Here is a 19,098-nt window from a genome sequence, read left to right as displayed (position 1 = left end):
CACAAACCGACACAATCGTTGAAATTTCGCTGACTCGCGTAAATGATCATTGGTTTCGTTACGTTATATTGCTGAACAATGCATGACTGTTCTTCGCGTACGTTCCCGACGTTTTTTTTCATGGGGCCCCATGCGCGTTTGCGTCGACGAAAGGCACATTACTTTTATTTTCTAATTAAATTTGCCCCTTGAGCGCGAAGCATGAAGATTAAATAATTGGTAAAGTATGAATCACAATTGACTTTATCACGTACATAAGCTTTATCTAGAAACATCGATGATGTGACATCACGAAGTGGTGATGACGCCACATAGAAGAATCTTATTTAGTAAGTTTATTGTTTCACCATACGTTATTTTGCTTTAAATAGAGTTCTAAACTTAGAGTTTACAGAACATGGTACGTGACGCCATTGGATCACGCGGGCTGTGGAACAAATAAAAAATGAAGGTATAAGTATGAAGTTATAAATTAATATACATATACTGATACTTAACGATTGCATTTTTGCAGAAGAGTCAGCGAATTATGTTTCAGAAGAAAAGTGCAAGGTACTTTTTTTCCGTATATGGTTAATGGTTTGTTTTACCTTTTGTTTTCGTCCAGCAAGGGCTTTCTTACAAGAGTAGACACCCACTATACCAGCATTGGCTGGGGGCTTTTCGTCCCGTATTGGCTTTCCACCAACGCCAGCCACATAAACTATTAAGTTTTTTTTAATCTTGTCTCTATTTATGCCGTTTAATTTGTTTCCTGTAACTTTCTTCGTATTGTTGCGAAATAAAATTTAAAAAAACTTAAACTCTGCTTCATTGCTTAGTAGTATTATGATGATCTTTACGTCTTGGAAAAGTGACGTCAGATCTTTATACGTCACTTTACAAATGACGTCATTGCGCCTTTACGTGTTTAATTACCACTGGTCCATTCAAGTTAATTATGTGATGTATTGAAGCTCAACTGACGATTTGTTTACTAAGCTACACTTTAGTTGTGCAAAATGCCCTGGTGTACATAGTAGGGTGGGATAAATCTTCGGGTAAGATGGGGCTTTTAAATCTTGTTTAGTCGTTTTACGGATATCCAGTCGACATACCCACGCTATGGTTATATAATAACTTCTTGCGTAAAAGCGAATAAAGCTTGGCTGCCATACTTGCAAAAGTATAACGCCATATACTGCCAACCATAGATTTTATACTAACCAATAAAGAAATAACCAAACATCTATACTTTTTAAACTACTAACGAAAAAAATCTACCAAGGAGTCTAATTTTTATTTTTGTTTAGAAATCATGATCTATCTCTTTTAGGTGCAATCACCGCTATAAACTTTTACCGATGTTCTTTAATTTCAAGTGACATAGAAGTGAAATTGTTTTTACTTATAACATAGCCCACTAAAGATATCTTTGGTAGGCATCCTTAGTAGGCCATGCATATATTCCCGCAATGGGCACGACTTACAGCGGAATAATTCATAGACTATAAGTGTTAAACACTAAAACTTAACCAGGTACTAGATTCGACATTCTTTTGGCCTAGGCTGCCGAAATAAGGCACAAGTTACAGGCATCCTTGTATGACAAGAATTATATACGCGTTGAGCAAATCATGAGCGGTAGAAAACTGCTTACAAACAAGTGCGTTGATTACGTAGCGCTTACCGCAGTGTCATTTAGGAGGTATTGTTAGACTGGTCTTTTATACTGTGTAGACCTATAGTTCCACTGTTTCAGGCGATATGGTGTAGATTGATAGAATCACAAAGCCAAATACCAGTTTGCATTTGTTTATTTACATTTAAGCAAGCAAAAACATCTTATACTTCGAAGCACACTGAAAACCATCGTATTTACACATTCTCTCTAACAATCACAGTGATTTAGGTTGCCTAATACAAGATGCTAATACAAGATATTTAAAGCAAATCAATTCAAACTTTGTTCCGCGGAGTCATTTAAATATAAGCAAGTTTAAGGTCTGCAAAGAAAGTATAAGTTAATACATACGAAATAGTCCATAGTTAATAAAACACATACCTTAGTTTGCACCCTTCGAATCACGAGCCTTGGATCTCATCTTGTTGAGTTGGGATTCGGCCATCTCTGCTCTTTCTTCTGCATCGTCTAATTCGTGCTGGAGTTTGCGGTATTTACTCAAGTTTGTGTTGGCTTGTTCTTCCTATAACGAAAAACAACATTATAAAGTATTGTATATCGCATGTCTAATGTCTTTAAGTTACCGCTTCTTCAGCTTGTCTCTTGTATGTTTTCACTTTGATCTGTAGTTTATCAACTAGATCCTGAATGCGTGTTAAGTTCTTCTTGTCTTCTTCCCCTTGGTAAGACACTTCCTTCAATCGTCGCTCAAGTTTTCGTTGTCCCTTCACTGAGTCACCGTTGCGACGTTGTTCCGAATCAAGTTCGTTCTCAAGTTCTCGAATCTGAATAAAGCAAACGCCGTTATAACCATGTTCTATTCGTTAATAGGCTATGTCGTTTATAAAGTTGCAGCTAAACGCACTCTGGTCTCAAGTTTTTGCACTTGTTTCTTGCCACCCTTGAGCGCGATGTTTTCAGCCTCATCAAGACGTTGTTGAAGATCTTTAACAGTTTGTTCCATGTTCTTCTTCATTCGCTCCAAATGAGAAGATAGATCTTGTTCTTTCTTTAATTCTTCGGCCATGGTAGCAGCCTGTATGTAAAGTATAATGGATCAGGATCATTTCCTCATCTTAAATAAACTATAACACAACCTGAATAAATGTACTTACTTCAACAAACTGAACTTATATAAAGTACAACACGATATCTATACTTACATCAACAATAGCCTTTTTAGCTTTGTCTTCTGCGTTCCTTTGTTCTTGAACGGATTCCTCAACCTCTCCTTGCATGGTTTGAAGTTCTCCTTCCAACTTTCGCTTCTGGTTGATAAGAGCGGTGTTTTGTGTGTGGAGTAGATTAGAACGCTCGCTGCTCTCAAGAAGCTCGGTCTCAGCCAGTTTTCTTCCCCGTTCTGCTTGCTCAAGAGCAGATCTGAGCTCCTCAATCTCAGCAGTAAGAAGGTTTCCTCTTCGTTCAATCACAGCTGATTGTTCTTGAAGATCTTCACCATGTCGCTGAGCTTCATCCACTTGCATTTCAAGATCCTGCAGAAGAAGATACATTGATAAATTAAAATACATAAAGGTTTACGTTGTATGTTTACCTTAACGTGGGACTGAATAGACTTGGCTTGTTTTTGAGCTTCGGAGGCTTGTCGGTTGGCATGACCAAGTTGGATTTCAAGATCATTAAGATCTCCTTCCATCTTCTTCTTGATCCTCACAGCTTCCTGTCTGGCCTTACTCTCAGAATCAAGAGTGGTTTGCATTGATTCAATTGATCGCTGTTGGTTGCGACTGTACGACAATTTATAATGTTATTCAGTGTGTATTTAGGTCCAATAATATGTTTAGATTAAATGTTGACTAACGTACCGCTGGTTGTCAACTTCTTCCTCCTTCTCAGCAAGTCGACGTTCGAATTCTTGTTTAATTTGCGCCAACTCAACCTGGAGACGAAGAACCTTTGATTCTTCACCTTCAATAGCTCCTTCTGCCTCTTCAAGTGCTGACTGCATCTCGTTTCGTTCATGTTCGAGCGTTCGCTTTGCTTTTTCGAGCTCGTGAATGCTTTTGCCTCCTTCTCCAAGTTGATCGGTGAGATCAGCAATTTCCTCTGAAAAATTAAATATTGTTTACATATGATTTAATAAGAACGTTATCAGTTTTCGGAATTATTTCGTTGCTAACCTTGCAAGTTCTTGTTTTCTCTCTTTACGGTTTCAAGAGCGTCAAGAGATTCTTCGTAAGCGTTTTTCATTTTGAACAATTCAGTTGAAAGACTTCTGGCTTCCTTTTGCGATTGTTCAAGCTCAACTTGAATCTCTTCTGCTTTTTGTTTATGTTCGGCAAGAATCTAACAAATAAAATATGTATGATTAAATCTATGTCTCGCCGAGTGAAACACCTGTGTTTTAACTACCTACCTTGTCAAAGTTTCTTTGCTTTTTATCCAAAGCAGCAGCAGCTGAGTTCGATTTTTCCAAATCAATGGTCAAATCTTCAAGTTCGCTCTGCAGTCTGTTCTTGGTCTTATCAAGACTAGAGGCTTTGGCTTGCATTGCTTCGACCTGTTCTTCAGCCTCTTGTAGACGAATGGCAAGCTTTTTCCTGGTAATGAAAGTTATTAAATGAACCTGTTTTATATTTTTCAGTCATTTTTCGAACTTACTTTGCTTCTTCCAATTCTTCGGTTCTTTGGATCGCATCAGTTTCGTATTTGTTTCTCCATTGAGCAACTTCAGCATTTGCTTTTGATAATGCTCTCTGAAGTTCAGCTTTAGCTTCCTGTTCTTCTTCGTATTGTTCCCGCAAGAGGTCGTTGTCGTGCCGAGAAGCCTGATTGGCAATGTTAGCATATTTAATTTTATTTCAAACCAGAATAGGTATATAATTATTACCTGAACAGCGTGTGCTAATGCGGCTTTAGCCTTGGTCTCTTCTTCAACAACTCGTTTCAACTCATCAATTTGCTGAGACGAACTGTTTTTGCTTCGAGTAAGTTGCGCCATCAAGTGCTCACGTTCCTCAAGTTGTCGACCAAATTCACCTAAACATTCAGTTGTTATAGCAACATAATCAAAGTTTAAAATATTTGTAGTTTTTTAAACCCACCATTTTCAGAAGAGAGACGAGCTTTAGCTGCGTTCAATTCGTTAACCTCCTTGGTGAAGTTGTCGTTCTTCATCTTTGTTTCATTTAGTTGTTCCTCGAGGTTTCTTGCCATTTTCTCGTAGTTAAGCTTAGCTTTCGTGACGCTCTCCACGTTAGAGGCGAGATCATCAATTTCCATTTTCATTTCACTTTTTTCTTTCTCGAGCTTTTGTTTTACTCGTTGTAAATTGTCGATCTTAAATTGTAAAATAAACAATTAAATACAATTCCGCTCAAACACCAACAACATATAACATTACGAAAATACCTGTTCGCTCATTTCAGATGAGGTGTCAGCATTTTTCTTTCTCAAAGTTGAAACGGTAGCTTCATGTCCCAAATTCGATTCTTCAAGTTCTCGACGCAATTTGGCGAATTCAGCCTCACGTCGTTTGTTCAACTCAATCTGTTAAAAACACCATTTAAATTAAATAAAAAGTATAGAAAACGCAATTAAGGGTTGTTTGATGAATACAAACCTGAGCAGCAGTTGCGCCTCCAGCTTCTTCAAGTCGTTCGCTCAATTCTTCCAATTCCCGAGATAGATCAGCTCTTTGCTTTTCAACCTTAGCACGAGCTGCTCTTTCTGCTTCCAATTCCTCTTCGAGCTCTTCAATTCTTGCTTGAAGCTCCTTTATCTTCTTTTGAAGTTGAGACACAAGCGCTTGCTCATCTTCAAGCTTAGTAGCAAGCTGACTGTACTCGAATTCTTGTTTCTTAAGTTTCTCCTCAAGACGCTGCTTGTCATTCTCAAGATCCATAACGGTTTCTTGAGTAAGACGAAGATCACCCTCCAACTTTCTCTTGGTTCGCTCAAGCTCCATTCGAAGTTTCTTTTCTTGTTCGAGAGAAGCTTCCAACTAAAACCCGGCGTTCAATTTAGTTTTATTCTTGCATTAAGTTCATTTCATTTGAATAATTAGTTTACTTACATCATCAACTTGCTGTTCCAGTTTAGCTTTTTGTTTGGTCAAGCTGTTGACTTTATCTTCTTCAGATTGTAGATCATCAAGAGTTTGTTGATGGGCCTCCTGTAGAGCTTTCTTTTCCTTTTGAAGCTTAGCGATCTGTTCATCTTGTGTTGCTAACTCTTCTTGGAGATTTTTTAGCTAAAGAAGAGAAATATACGTTTAAGAGAATTTTTAATAACTAATAGCAACATGTATATTTACCTTGTTCTCGGTTGCGTGCTTCTCCTTTTCAACTTTAGCCAAAGTTATCTCAAGATCATCGATATCTTTTTTCAGCTCTGAACATTCATCTTCAAGTTTTCTCTTCTTAGAAACCAACTCATTATTGAGCTCTTCTTCGTCTTCTAGTCTTTCAGTCAGTTCTTTGATCTTTCCATCCAACTCAACCTTGGTCTTGATGAGCTGATCGCATCGATCCTCACCGTCATCAATTTGATCTTGTTGCTGCAATGTAAACCATTATGAACATTTGCTTCATAAGTCGCAAGTGTGTACAACTTTAAAAATATACGCTTACCGCTTGCAATTGCATAACAAGGTCGTTCTTTTCTTGAACAAAAGAGACTTGCATCTCTTCTAATTCCTTTCTTCGCTTGGTTTCTTTTTCAAGGTTTACTTTTGTTTCCGCGAATTCTTTCTCCATCTCTTCCAGCTCCTTTGCAGATTCGGCGGTTTTCAGAAGAGGTTTGATCTTGAACATGAGCTTCATCCACTCACAGTTAGCCATTCCGAAGAATGCTCGTAAGTTGGATTGAATGATTCGACACGCTTGTCTGCAGACCAGATTTGTTAATAGGCGTGTTGGTTTACAATTGAGTTAATCTGAAACTCATATACATTTTACCTTCTTTCAATCATCTTTTGATATTCTTTTCTCATAAGCATTCCTCTCATACGAGCTTGGAGAAGTTTGAAGATAGATGCCAGCTTGTTGTCTCTCATCTCTTCCAATCTACCAATCATACCAGCTCGGAAGAAAACCTGCATGATTAATGTTGCTGTTGTGTTCAAATTCGCAATTCGCAGTCGCTGTTAAAAAAGATTGTACCTTAGTATGACCAAGCTTGTACGATTCATGGTTGATGTCAATACTACCAAGCAACTTCTCTGATGCCTTCTTACTATCCATGAATTGACCTTCTGGAGCGGCATTGGGGTTCAAGATTCGGTATCTGTATACATTATCATTAGTATATAGAACACATTGAAGAATATTAGTACAGATAATAATGGAGGCAGACAAATTTTATTTATACCTCTGCTTGAAGTCTCCATACGGAACTCTGTTTGGGAAACCTTTTCTGCAGATACGAATACCTTCCAGTACACCGTTGCAACGAAGCTGGTGAAGTACCAAGTGAGATTCCATCTCTCCCGGGCATTTTCGTTCATTCGGAATAAGACAACGCACGAAATGCGGTGCAGTCGAACTAAAAACGTTATGTTTATTTTTCAGCCCATTTCTTTTAGCATGTGTCAGATATTAGGTACAAACCGAAGATTGGTCATGAGACTGTTAAGTGATTGTCTGTGGAGTGATGATACAGTCATGAAGGATCCACCCTTCTTTCTCTTTCCGCCTTTGCCGCCACCACTTGCAGCTGTAAAACGAATTTATTACCAGGTAATTCTATGAAAGAACGTTCTAGGTACAATTTGGATATTATACAAACCTTCCTCTGGGCTTACATATCCTTCCCAGATAGTTTGCATCAGTTTTAATGACGCTTTCTTGTAAAGATCGACGACACTGTTGTTCAGTGGATCCTTGTTCTTTTCTAACCATCCGCAAATGTTGTATGCCACCTATAATGGCAGAATGTTATATATACCGTGATTACTTAGTTTGTTCTTTAACTTACAGTTCCAGCATAATGGTAAAGTTCGAAATGAGCTTCATACTTTGTCTTCTTTACTGGTTTTCCAAAAGCCTTGCTCTTGCCAAGGTGATTCTGGTATAACTTGTCTTTGAATGTATCATCAGATGCTTTTGGAAACATGCATTCTTCTTCAAGAATAGACATAATTCCAAGTGGCTAAAATTTTTGAAAAAAGAAGTAACTTTCAAGCTCATTCTTTATTTAATTTAGTTTAGAATTAACCTTTTCAATGAGTTCAATGCAAGCTGCCAAATCCATTCCAAAATCGATGAAAACCCAATCAATTCCTTCTTTTTTGTATTCTTCTTGTTCCAAAACGAACATGTGATGGTTAAAAAATTGTTGAAGCTTTTCGTTGGTGAAGTTAATGCAAAGTTGCTCGAAGCTATTACTCTGTGTAAATGTGTTCCGTTAATGCCATATATTTCAACCATTTCCCTTAACTTAACTTAGGGTACTTACGTCGAAAATTTCAAAACCAGCAATATCCAGCACTCCGATAAAGAAACTTCTTGGTAGTTTGGTGCTCAGAGTTTGATTGATCAATTTGACCAACCAATCAAAGTGACGACCAAACAAACCTTTGCTGAGAGCTCCCATACCATAGCTCACCTGAACGTGGTTATAATTGTTCAAACACCATTTTCCTGACAGTATTAATTTTGTACTTTACCTGGTTACAAGATTGTCCCTTGGTAACATATTCGTTTCCAACCTTTACACGAGGGTGGCAAATGTATTTGATAAAGTCGGCAGAGTTCAACCCAAAAAGATAAGCAACTTTGTCGGCGTCTGTAGTTGAATGAAATAAAGTTAAAAGAATCATTTAAAGGTTTTCTGTATAGGTCTTTTGGATTAAGTGATTTATAGTTACAAAATGTTTCGTATTAAATAACCTTCTGTGCCGTCAGGTTCTGCTTGTTCTTCTCGTTGTTTGTTCTTGAATTTCATATTCTGTTGGTGCATAATACCAGCCATGATTCGGTAAATTCCGGTGATCTCTTCTTGGTTGAAACCGAGTACACGGAAAGCATCCTGCGAAAAAGTAAAAAAAATAGAACTCCTGTACTGTATGGAAATATTTGTTAATGTCTGTACTTACGTCTGTAAGCAACAATTCTGCACCATCATCCAAGTTATCAACCGATACGACGCCCTGAGAAATGGATTTGTAATCGTATGGATCCTTAGTAACCAACAGTTGATCTGTAGAATGTGAAATATACGTTATTCTTTTATAAATAACACTGCTTTTGTTTTTGCTCCGACTTTACTACTTACCGATAAGTTCTGGTTTAGATCCAGAAATGATTTGGTAAAAGATGTGGTAGTTTCTTTCACCCTCTTGTTGATAGATCACACGGGATTTTTCAAGCAGATCTGTATTGTAATGAAAGGCGTAAGCAATTCTGTTGTCTTAGATACAATATTTAAATAACGATATTAACTTACAGTGTTCAATGTCTCCTGACGCAAGAAGACCAGTGCTGCCAAAGTGAATTCGAATAAACTTACCCTGGAAGTTTATCAAGTTATTAAACAGAGCCTGATGTGACACCTATAACAATTTAGCATCTATATACTTACGAATCGGGAAGAGTTATCGTTTCTTACAGTCTTAGCGTTACCGAAAGCCTCCATAGCTGGGTTACATTGAACGATTTGATCTTCAAGTGTACCCTATTAGCGTATTATAATGTCAGTGGTTAAGGTCGAGCATTATACACATTTCAACCTATAATTGATTTAAATTTTACCTTTCCGTCATCTTGAGCAGATCCATAGGCAGCAACCAAAGCGAAATACTGAATAACTTTCTTTGTGTTGACAGTTTTACCCGCACCAGACTCTCCTCTATAACATACATTAGTGTTTACTTTTACCCGTTATATAGCAATATGCGTTTTATTCTCATAATTGTTCTCATTATATACTTACGTGATCAACATGGACTGGTTTTCACGATCTAAAAAAGATAATTGTGTTTATTATTTCAAATCACTTGTTAAAAGGGTTCTAATCACACGAACTTACTCATCAACATTTCGGTGTAAGCGTTATCAGCGATGGAATAAAGATGGGGAGGCATCTCAGTTCGTCGCTTTCCCTTGTAAGCAGCAATCACGTAGGGAGCGTATACGGGCAACATCTTATAGGGGTTAACAGTCACACAGAAGAGACCGGAGTACGTCTAATAGAAAAATAACGTGTAAGACATATGAGATTACTTTATCACATATATTAGAAGACGTACGTAGATCATGAAAGATTCGTATCGTGATCGAAGATTGTTAAGAACGCTGGCTTCGTTGAGGAAGGTCATGCCAGCCATGTCTTCGCATTTCTCATACCGAGGCGGGTTCATCTCCTGGAGGTCGTCTTCTTTTACTGTCATTTCCTAAAAAAATAGAGAATATTTTAAAGCCCCGCAACGTTTTTTGTATTATTCTTATTATATGTCACAGTTATCTGGTATACCTTTCCCTCAGCGATTGACTTGATAGTACATTTCCCTTTCTCAGTCTTGATCAGTTCTCCCTTCACATAAGCTTCAGCTTTGTCCGGGAACCAAACATACTTCTTGCCTAAATTTAGTTTTTATTTACACAATGCTCTTTTGTACTGGTCAGAAAATCCTAACGAACTTACCGTCCGGTTTCTGAGTCTGGTTTTCAATAATCTTCTCTCGGCTCAACCGGAGGTACTGGGCTGCATCTTGGCATGCTTCGTAATCGAAAGACATCTTGACAGAGTAGTTGTAGTAATACTAACTAATTAGAAAATCTAGAAATACCAAAACAAAACTAGGTAAGGTTGTTTCTAATTGCGCGGTTTTAACTCAAAAACAATGATATATTTCATGAGAAGTTTATTATGAATTGATTTCTGTCAAGACTTAAGACTTGAGATGCATTCAATTAGGCCACCAGCGTGTCCAATAAGCTGGTGATAATTCTAAACTGATCCGAAAACTTGAACTATGTTTGTGAACGTACTAAGCGGCCTGCTGCAGTGTTGTACAACTCAAGTGTGTTTCAAGCCTTTAGATCTACTGCTTTTATACCGCCTGCCCATTGTCACCTACGAACCATAGAAGCAGCTGCATTGTGTTGCACCTATAGCTGTCAACGCCATTGCACGCCGACGATGACCACATGGCAACGCGTTTAAAGCGTAGCAATGTCATTGACACATCTTCTTAGATCAAAGAATATTTATTCAACTTGATATTTACCGTTTTGATCGTGACCGTGTCATTTTAAGTATGGTTACTGATGTATTTTTGCCTTTAAACGAAATAAACGTTTCCAATTGGACTTCTCGTAGGTCTAGCAATTATTCAGTATGTTTGCATTGAAGCGTTTATGTATAAATTTGGACCTGGTTTATTATTGTATTTGCCGTCATCGTGTTAGAAAAGTAATACTACAAAGCCAAGCTGTTTTTATTTCACCGTTTACAGTAGTTTCTACGTAACTACTTACACAACTTTTGTACTACTGTTCAAGCATGACGGGACTGTGTATTTAGATTTCTATGATCGCATCGCAGACAGAAATTAAAATCCCCTCGCAGATGAGAGCTCTTTTGTGGTAGGGAAATCCCCAGTAACACTCCCCGGTTACTGTGTCTTGCGCAAGCAAACGACGTTTTGTACACAGGAGAGACTATTGTAATGTACAAAGAGTATTTGTCAGTATGTACAAAGTGATTTTTGTCGTTTTGTCGAGAAGTGAGATTATTTCATCACACAAAACGTATTAGTTAGTGTACATACAGCCCCCCAAGGAGTAGCCTGTTTGTAACCAGATTGTTTTGCGATGTTACCACTTTACCAAATGTAGATATAGTTAAGCGTAAGATAATGGGGCGTTCAAAGGAGAACGCAAAACTAATTGCTGAGCCTTTTTATAACTATCTCAAGGAGAAGGGTGCATTACGAAGTTATTCAAAACCTCAACTAAGGGAAGAGTACATGGAATTTAAGAGGTCAACATATCTACCACATGCCTCGTATAGCAACGTTTTGTGGCAACTAGCTAGAGGAAAACCCAAACTTGCCAATGTACGAAATGGTTATGTATCTTTCAAAGGTACTAATGACTGGTCACAAAGAAACAGGTCAGTTATAACTTAATGTTTTCCGTTTGCAGTAAAATCATTGTACATTGTATTGACTGATGTGTTTTTGCAGCTTAGAGTGCTGATATATTTGTGTTCCTTATACATGATGAACGATAACTTACATAACCTTTCATGTAGAACAACTTACAAAGTTTTCATGCTTTCTATAGATCCAGACAACGAACAACCCCTAATGATAATATACCTGGTGGAGTTAATTTGGAACGCAGCATGATATTTAATTATCTGAACCAAACCAAAAATCGGTATGGATGCTTTTTTTATTGATGAAAATAAAACAGCTTTGATTAGGTTTAGTTAGTTCGAATACAACACAAAGTTGTAATTATCTCTACTGTGCACATATGCTGTTTGTACAGACTACCTACGTCACCACTGATTCACCAGTTTGTTTACTTCCTGATATGTCATCAGCACTCTCGATTGCACCACCCACTTTAGTAAACGTAGATATACAAGTCAACCTTTTGTAATTGGTTTCTACTACCTGAACAAACGAAATATTTTATTTTATGAAAATTATCGTCACACATTGCTACATTATTATTACTGCTACCACCTATGATATTATGTTGTAAATGTTAAATTTCCCAGTCATAATAATCCAAATATGAACAGGGATGCATTACTTAATGGAAACTCCTCTACTGTTGATATTACATGTTCACCTGCTGAAGTGGAAGAACATTCAGGCTACTACACTTGCAATGTAGAGGTACAACTTTCATACAAAATTAGAAATGCTACTTTGAAATTTTCTTAATAATACTTTACATAACTTACTGCAGTCGAAAATAGATCAGGTTTTTAACATTTTAATGCACCACACCTTAGGAAGTGTACAGGTTCACTGCAGTCAAACCAAAATAGACCTGAAGTTAAGCTTTGTTCTGTATTTTTAGGAACGAAAAACGTTTCAAATGGTGGTGAGAAACAAATGTCGAGAAATGTTGGTTTTGGAAAGATGTGTATTCTTGAGACACAATGAGATCATGACTTTGTCAGATGAAGTTGGCTGCACCAATCTCTTAAATTCAACAGATATCGAAATATCACCAGGTGTGGTATTGTAGTTTATGTAATAGGTTGGAATTATATAGAGAAGACATGGCTAACAATTTCATAGTCTCTTAAAAATAATACTGTTATCTTTTACACAGGGGAAGAGTATCCGATTACAGTCACTTGCATTGTGCCAAATCAAGTTGGATCATATTGCTCTGACATATTTTTTCGGTTTACTAAAGGAAACCGTGCCTTCTTGGTGCTAAGGTATCTTCGGTGCTATAAGGCAAACGATATTGTTGACTCCTTAAAACCGACTGCTCCTTATGTAAGAAAAACTTTTGCACCAGAACCACCAATGGAAATTGTGTATTGTGAAGGTTATAAATGGTAATTGTGTATATTTTATTTATTCTTCAAAGACTTGGTTAAATGAGGTTTTATATTAATTTAGGGCTACAGATGACAAGTTGAAAATGGCAAGATCTTTGCCCAAGGAACCAGTAACATATGAAGTAGAAACGTTTTGCATGAAAAAAGAACATTCTAAAAGCGATGCAATGATGTAATAACTGATATATAGTGTAGTATTATAGGATATAAATACCTGTTTATTTTAGTAAACTGTTGGAGAAGGAGGTTGAAACAATTGCTGATTACAAGAAGAAGTTCTCAGTACTGCTTCATATGGAAGAACATCAATCTAGTATTGACATACATCACTACAGTCTTAAAGAAAAAACATTAGATAAACAGTCAGGCAGCTCTCGAAAGTTCCTTCTTAAGGTAGTCACATTGTGTAAACTAAAAGTAGTTTGTCATCATGTTACGCCAATCCTTCTTGATAGACTTTTTATTCACATATATTATAGTCATTTATGTTGTATAGCAGGGTGTGTTAAAGTTATCACAACGCACAGGTTCCTGGTTTGGCTGAACGCCGGCCCTCAATTTTGCGCGGTGACAGGATATACCTAAACAAGGTTGATGCATATGGTATGAGGTTGGAACCAATAAAATATGAAGGAAGGGTTATTGAAGTAAGACTGAATGAAGTGGTTCTTCTGCTTAATGAGTCGTAAGTTGTTTTACTTATTATTAAAAAAAATTAAACCAAACTATTTCTAAACTTAACTATATTATAGCCTAACCCTTTGTTCAGTTTATTTATTTGATTCCTTTGCTTTATATTTGTTGAAGGGGTTATAACTTTTGTTTGTCCATGTGTATACACTGTAAATAAAGTCCATTGTCCATAAGTGTTCAATGGTTTTTATAATTTAGGTTTGGCCGTAGTTATATGAAAGGTATGAGGTTTAATGTGTCATTCACATTCAACCGGCTACCAATGAAACTTCAGCATCGAGCAGTAAATGGAATTACAGAGGATCAAAGGGAAATAGTCTTTCCACAAACAAGACTTAATGAACACATGCCAGACCAAGTTGTTAAGTATGTCAAACTTGTTTTTCGTTACAATACTCCCAACAAGATCACTTATTTTTGCTGCTATTGCTATTGCTATCATTTATTATAATGTATTACTAGGCAAAACGTTGGTTTAATAAAAAAAATTATACTGGAGGACCCTATTTAAATGTAAAAAAATATATCTTGTCACTGTTTTACAGAATGTACAACAGAGATATAGAAGGAAACCAGCAACAGGCAGAAGCTGTGAAACACATTGTGTTTGGGAAGTCTCGAATTCCATACATTATCTATGGACCTCCAGGCACAGGAAAAACTGTGACCATGGTTGAAGCTATTAAGCAGGTATAAAGACAATTATTACGCTGCTACCATTGTGGGTGTATGTGTCCTTGGGGTAACTAATGGGTTGTCCAAATTATCAGAAATACATAAAAAATAAAAAAATACAAGCAAAAATAATCACATACAAAACATACATGATGACTTGTAAGAGGTGTATGAACACCTGTGTTATAACGACTGTCCTTTTCGGGCCATGTGAGGATAAAGTAAGTTACTACTGATACATGCATACATGCATATTACTTTAAATATTTGTATTATCACTTCGATTATGATAACAGAGCTTGTTGTAATATACAAAAACCAAAAGATGGAAGTAGCGTAAAGGTTATAACTACAATCTCAAACACAACAGTTGTTATAACATGCTGATGGTAAAAACAATCGCACAGAACTTTTTATATAAAAAGTGTGATCATTCACTTCCACACACGACACAGTGGACGCTGTAATATACAAAAACCAAAAGATGGAAGTAGCGTAAAGGTTATAACTACAATCTCAAACACAACAGTTGTTATAACATGCTGATGGTAAAAACAATCGCACAGAACTTTTTATATAAAAAGTGTGATCATTCACTTCCACACACGACACAGTGGACGCACCGTGTTAATCACTTTCAGATCATTGTTGACTCTTTTGTTCTTAGGTACACAAGTTTCACCCAGACTACAAATGTTTGGTATGTGCTCCATCTAACAGTGCATGTGACCTAATGGCAGAACGTCTTATTGGGCATATTGACAAGAAGCGCATGTTTCGTATGTGTGCGATGTCAAGACAATGGAGAGATGTGCCTGAGAAAGTCAAGGTGAGCATCATCACATTATAACATGAATCAAACTTGATTAAAAATTATTAAAACATTACATCAGACACATTTCACTAAAGGGTCGATAAGATACATAGTTTTTAATTTTTGTTTGCAGCCAATTTCAAACTACAACAGTTCAACAGGAGATTATTATTACCCACCATTGGAAACATTGAAGGAGTACACAGTGATATTAACCACATTGATTACTGCTGGCAGGTAAACTTTATAATTTTTTACCAAATACTATTTTATTCTTTTTCTTGTTTTCCGTTTTCTTTTATCATGTTTTCCCCTTTCTAAGTTTATAGTTAAAAAATTCCTTTTCTTTCTTTGCAGTAATTTAGCATTTAACATGAAAATAAATCGATACAGGTGTTAAAAAAGACAATATATTCTTCCTACAGAATTTCATGGGCAGAATTCCCGAACAACCACTTTAATTATGTGTTCATAGACGAAGCCGGTCATGCTGTTGAACCTGAATGTATGGTAGCTGTCGAAGGAATTTTGGTAAGTTTAACTCAGATAGATAGGAGTGGTTGCTTAATCACCCCTTTATAATGTTTATATAAATTCTTAATTGGCTTAGTTTTAGACTTTAACTTAAAAAAACATTTTTTTTGTCTTTGAACAATATCTTTCAACGGTTGTTAACATCCAATCTCAGTTATGTATTTTTTATTATAATAAATAAACACAACTTTAGGCAAAACGTGGCAGAGTGGTGTTAGCAGGAGATCCAAAACAGCTCGGTCCAATTATCCGATCAACCAAGGCAAAAAAATTTGGATTGGGTCAGTCTAATGTTCATCAAAATTTTTTTTTTAATTTAGTATTATTTGAATATTTTGGTCAATTGTACGTTTATGTACATATCAGGTAATAATAAATGTTATTTTAATGTAGATCAATCTTACTTGGAAAGACTGATGACAACTGTGGACTTGTATGAGCCAAATGGCACTGAATATGACACTTGGGTTATCACAAAACTGCTTAATAACTACAGATCACACCCTGGTGAGTATATTTAGCTGGAAAGTATAAACAGCTCCACAGCAGAGAACATTAAAGAAGGAATTATATATATTTAACCTCTTTGCTAGGGCAATGATAGTTAACAGGAGTGAAATGTTTCATACATCTTTAGATTAAGAGCAAGCTTCTATTATTTTCCCTAAACAGTTAAATAATTGAAAAGAATAAAATAATTAAAAACAAAAAATAATTGAAAAGAATATAATAATTAAAAACAAAAAATAATTGAAAAGAAATTTGGAACGCAACACTAAAGTTACATTTTGCTGTAAAGTATAAGTTAACAAAGTTTATATTTCAAACGCTGTACTAACTTAATCGTACCTAAAATCATCTTATTGCTTCAGATATCATCAAAGTTCCAAACGAGTGTTTCTACGAGAATGAGCTTGAACCGCATGCAGATATCTACATGAGAGAATCTTTTTGTACATGGGAACATCTTCCCAAATCTGGATTTCCAATCATTTTTCATGGCATTCAAGGGGAAGACAAAAGAGAGGAAAACAGTCCTTCATATTTCAATCCACAAGAAGCTTTTATAGTAATATAATTTTTATAAGGCCTAGTTATATTTTTAAGTGATAGGTATTTTACTTCTGTAAAAGATAGCTCAAAAATCCAATTTCTTATACCAAAATTTTCACTTCTTTGCCTTACAATATTTTGTTAAGCTTAAAATGCAAATATTTTGGTAAAATTTATACTGCTTTTTACTAGTTTAAAACTCTAAAGTGTATAACTATACTTTGTATCTTTAGGTTTATGATTATGTTGTCAAGCTTCTTGAGACACGAAGAAATCGAGTTTTGCCATCTGAAATCGGAATTATTTCCCCATATAGGAAGCAGGTATGTGAGAATAAATGTAAGTGATTTATTCTTGCTCGATGAGGCAACAAGATTTTCATTTTAGACTCTTTTTTTAGTCTAGACCCTTTTTTTAGTCTAGACTCTTTTTTTAGTCTAGGATGAGTGCTCCGATCACTGTACCGTGGCACCAAACATATTTTATACTTCTGTCCGCCCACATTCTGTGAATGTAGTTTAAATTGCCATGATTTGTTTTTTCTTAAAGGTTCAAAAACTAAGAAAAATATTCCAAGACAAAAAAACACGAGGGGCAGAAGAAATCAAGATAGGATCTGTGGAAGAATTTCAAGGCCAAGAAAGAAAAGTTATCATCGTTTCAACTGTGCGGAGTGACTGCCAGTATCTTACAGAAGATCGGAAGTTCCATCTCGGATTTCTCCAAAATCCAAAAGTAAATAAAAAAATACGTTGATTCTGTATCCCCCAAACAAATCTATAAATTCAACCAAAACACTTCAAAATTAAATTTTATATATACATTATGTTGTGTTTCTTTTTCAGTATAACTTAAAATGATTGCAATATGTATTCGCAACATGTAAATCGCAACCTAATATCACAGCGTTTCAATGTGGCTGTCACACGTGCCAAAGCCCTTCTTATTGTGGTGGGTAATCCACACATACTATCTATGGATTTTTATTGGAACTCCCTGCTCACATTCTGCATTGATAATGGAGGATATAAAGGAATTGAATTCACAAAGCAGGATAATTCTACCGGTACCTAGATTCAATATTATACCATGTTGGTTTAACATTGAATCCTTATAATTAATCTGCCACTAATAAACATATTCAATTTCACTAAAATCAGAGTTAGAATATGGCAGTAAACCTATCAATTTATAAATATATAAAGTATGAGTGCTTTGGTGTATCTAAGAGACACTTTGAACCCAAGTTGCAATCCATTTATTTGCTTTGCTATCTGAATTAACTGTACTAAGCCTACTTTCGAATTATGTGCTGTAATTAACAATTCCCTGTTACTCATTTGAATTTACCTTTCACATGAATTATTCCCTTCTTGAGTAATCTGGTATTTATGTAAACAAACTTTTGGCAGCTCAACGGGTATAAAAAAAGCTAGCGTTTTATTTGCCATCCGGCAAGACTTCATCAGAAAAATAAGATTTTTCTTTTATACATTTTTAAATTTTTTTATGTAGACCCAGCTGAAGACATGATTTCAAGGATGTATGACTTAAGGTTGGGAGAAACGCTTGGCATCAGCGCTGTACAAGAACAACTGGATCCTCCATGGAGAAACGAACAGTAAAGTTACTGGCACTTTCCTAAGTTGAATTTTTTAAAAAGGCTTAATTTACAGCTTCAAAGTGTTATTTGTTTTTAATGGTGTATTGGAGATTCTACAAGTCTTTTGAAATTGTTTAAACAAAATGCATTTATTTTAACTATTATGACATTTATTGATTAGCAGCTTTGTATATAGCCCAATACTGCGATTCAGATTGACTATGCAGTTTCTGGTTTAACACTTTTTGTAAGGTTTTTATTTCATCTTTTTCATTTGCCGCACTTCAAAAACATAACTTCATTCCTTTTGTACAAAACAAAATCTAAAGTTAAACTATGGTATACTTGGTGTACATCGCACTTACTAAGCTTACATATGTATATAGTAGAAGTAGGGTATGTAACATTTAGCTGAAACCAATTGGGTATTATTAAATACATATGTTGTTGGCCCTACACAAGGCTATACTTCTTCATTTTCACAGTTACAATCCATATTGCAGCTCTACTAATACCCTATAGTATAGGGTTGGGAAAGACGGGACACCTTACTATTTAAATAGCCTG

The 19,098-nt window shown here is 35.9% G+C and overlaps 2 protein-coding genes and 1 long non-coding RNA gene across 4 annotated transcripts; 2 read left to right on the top strand and 1 right to left on the bottom strand.

The window, feature by feature from the left end:
- The first annotated feature begins 34 nt into the window (after positions 1 to 34).
- On the top strand, positions 35 to 694 carry LOC108951021. Of its 2 annotated transcripts, XR_003397542.1 has the most exons (4): positions 35 to 329; positions 395 to 451; positions 515 to 552; positions 608 to 694. It is a non-coding gene; the product is annotated as an uncharacterized LOC108951021 (long non-coding RNA). The 2 variants fall into 2 exon arrangements; XR_001975459.2 differs by having other exon boundaries at positions 515 to 614.
- A 1,084-nt stretch (positions 695 to 1,778) lies between these two features.
- On the bottom strand, positions 1,779 to 10,398 carry LOC100184395 (myosin heavy chain, cardiac muscle isoform). The gene is made up of 37 exons (XM_002119820.3): positions 10,265 to 10,398; positions 10,094 to 10,200; positions 9,870 to 10,013; positions 9,650 to 9,806; positions 9,554 to 9,581; positions 9,373 to 9,469; positions 9,203 to 9,295; positions 9,068 to 9,131; positions 8,897 to 8,995; positions 8,718 to 8,821; positions 8,512 to 8,650; positions 8,289 to 8,407; positions 8,078 to 8,227; positions 7,838 to 8,008; positions 7,598 to 7,771; positions 7,409 to 7,541; positions 7,231 to 7,336; positions 6,992 to 7,165; positions 6,784 to 6,907; positions 6,580 to 6,716; positions 6,253 to 6,508; positions 5,937 to 6,179; positions 5,697 to 5,873; positions 5,244 to 5,624; positions 5,033 to 5,170; positions 4,726 to 4,960; positions 4,512 to 4,660; positions 4,283 to 4,449; positions 4,038 to 4,221; positions 3,802 to 3,967; positions 3,487 to 3,727; positions 3,216 to 3,408; positions 2,827 to 3,156; positions 2,529 to 2,699; positions 2,248 to 2,448; positions 2,045 to 2,186; positions 1,779 to 1,985 (listed from the first exon to the last, which is right to left on the bottom strand). Exons 1-36 carry the CDS (start codon positions 10,356 to 10,358, stop codon positions 2,046 to 2,048), a joined length of 5,787 nt encoding a protein of 1,928 aa, XP_002119856.2. The 5' UTR covers positions 10,359 to 10,398; the 3' UTR covers positions 1,779 to 1,985; position 2,045.
- Positions 10,399 to 11,174: 776 nt separating this feature from the next.
- Positions 11,175 to 18,985, top strand: LOC100182028 (putative helicase mov-10-B.1). The gene is made up of 20 exons (XM_002119876.5): positions 11,175 to 11,737; positions 11,911 to 12,006; positions 12,380 to 12,476; positions 12,664 to 12,820; positions 12,922 to 13,156; positions 13,221 to 13,331; positions 13,387 to 13,552; positions 13,687 to 13,844; positions 14,051 to 14,218; positions 14,398 to 14,542; positions 15,195 to 15,356; positions 15,475 to 15,578; positions 15,767 to 15,872; positions 16,069 to 16,156; positions 16,269 to 16,382; positions 16,748 to 16,944; positions 17,162 to 17,251; positions 17,478 to 17,663; positions 17,835 to 17,994; positions 18,444 to 18,985. The coding sequence occupies exons 1-20, from the start codon at positions 11,481 to 11,483 to the stop codon at positions 18,551 to 18,553; spliced, it is 2,907 nt and encodes a 968-aa protein (XP_002119912.1). The 5' UTR covers positions 11,175 to 11,480; the 3' UTR covers positions 18,554 to 18,985.
- The last annotated feature ends 113 nt before the right edge of the window (positions 18,986 to 19,098 follow it).

The sequence above is a fragment of the Ciona intestinalis genome, chromosome 2 (assembly GCF_000224145.3).
Source record: "Ciona intestinalis chromosome 2, KH, whole genome shotgun sequence".
Lineage (NCBI taxonomy): Eukaryota > Metazoa > Chordata > Ascidiacea > Phlebobranchia > Cionidae > Ciona > Ciona intestinalis.
Note: the sequence above shows the minus strand (reverse complement) of the source record. Positions and strands in the feature narration are given on the sequence as shown.

What these genes read in the sequence shown, in the direction of transcription:
- LOC100184395 (XM_002119820.3), bottom strand. Translation starts at nt 10,358, where the DNA reads ATGTCTTTCGATTACGAAGCATGCCAAGATGCAGCCCAGTACCTCCGG. An exon ending in CTGCTCAAGATGACGGAAAG is followed by an intron (nt 9,296 to 9,372) that starts GTAAAATTTAAA and finishes ATACGCTAATAG; the next exon opens with GGTACACTTGAAGATCAAAT. An exon ending in CTGGTTTTGAAATTTTCGAC is followed by an intron (nt 8,009 to 8,077) that starts GTAAGTACCCTA and finishes ACATTTACACAG; the next exon opens with AGTAATAGCTTCGAGCAACT.
- LOC100182028 (XM_002119876.5), top strand. Translation starts at nt 11,481, where the DNA reads ATGGGGCGTTCAAAGGAGAACGCAAAACTAATTGCTGAGCCTTTTTAT. An exon ending in CTCGAAAGTTCCTTCTTAAG is followed by an intron (nt 13,553 to 13,686) that starts GTAGTCACATTG and finishes CACAACGCACAG; the next exon opens with GTTCCTGGTTTGGCTGAACG. An exon ending in AAAGCAGGATAATTCTACCG is followed by an intron (nt 17,995 to 18,443) that starts GTACCTAGATTC and finishes TTTTTTATGTAG; the next exon opens with ACCCAGCTGAAGACATGATT.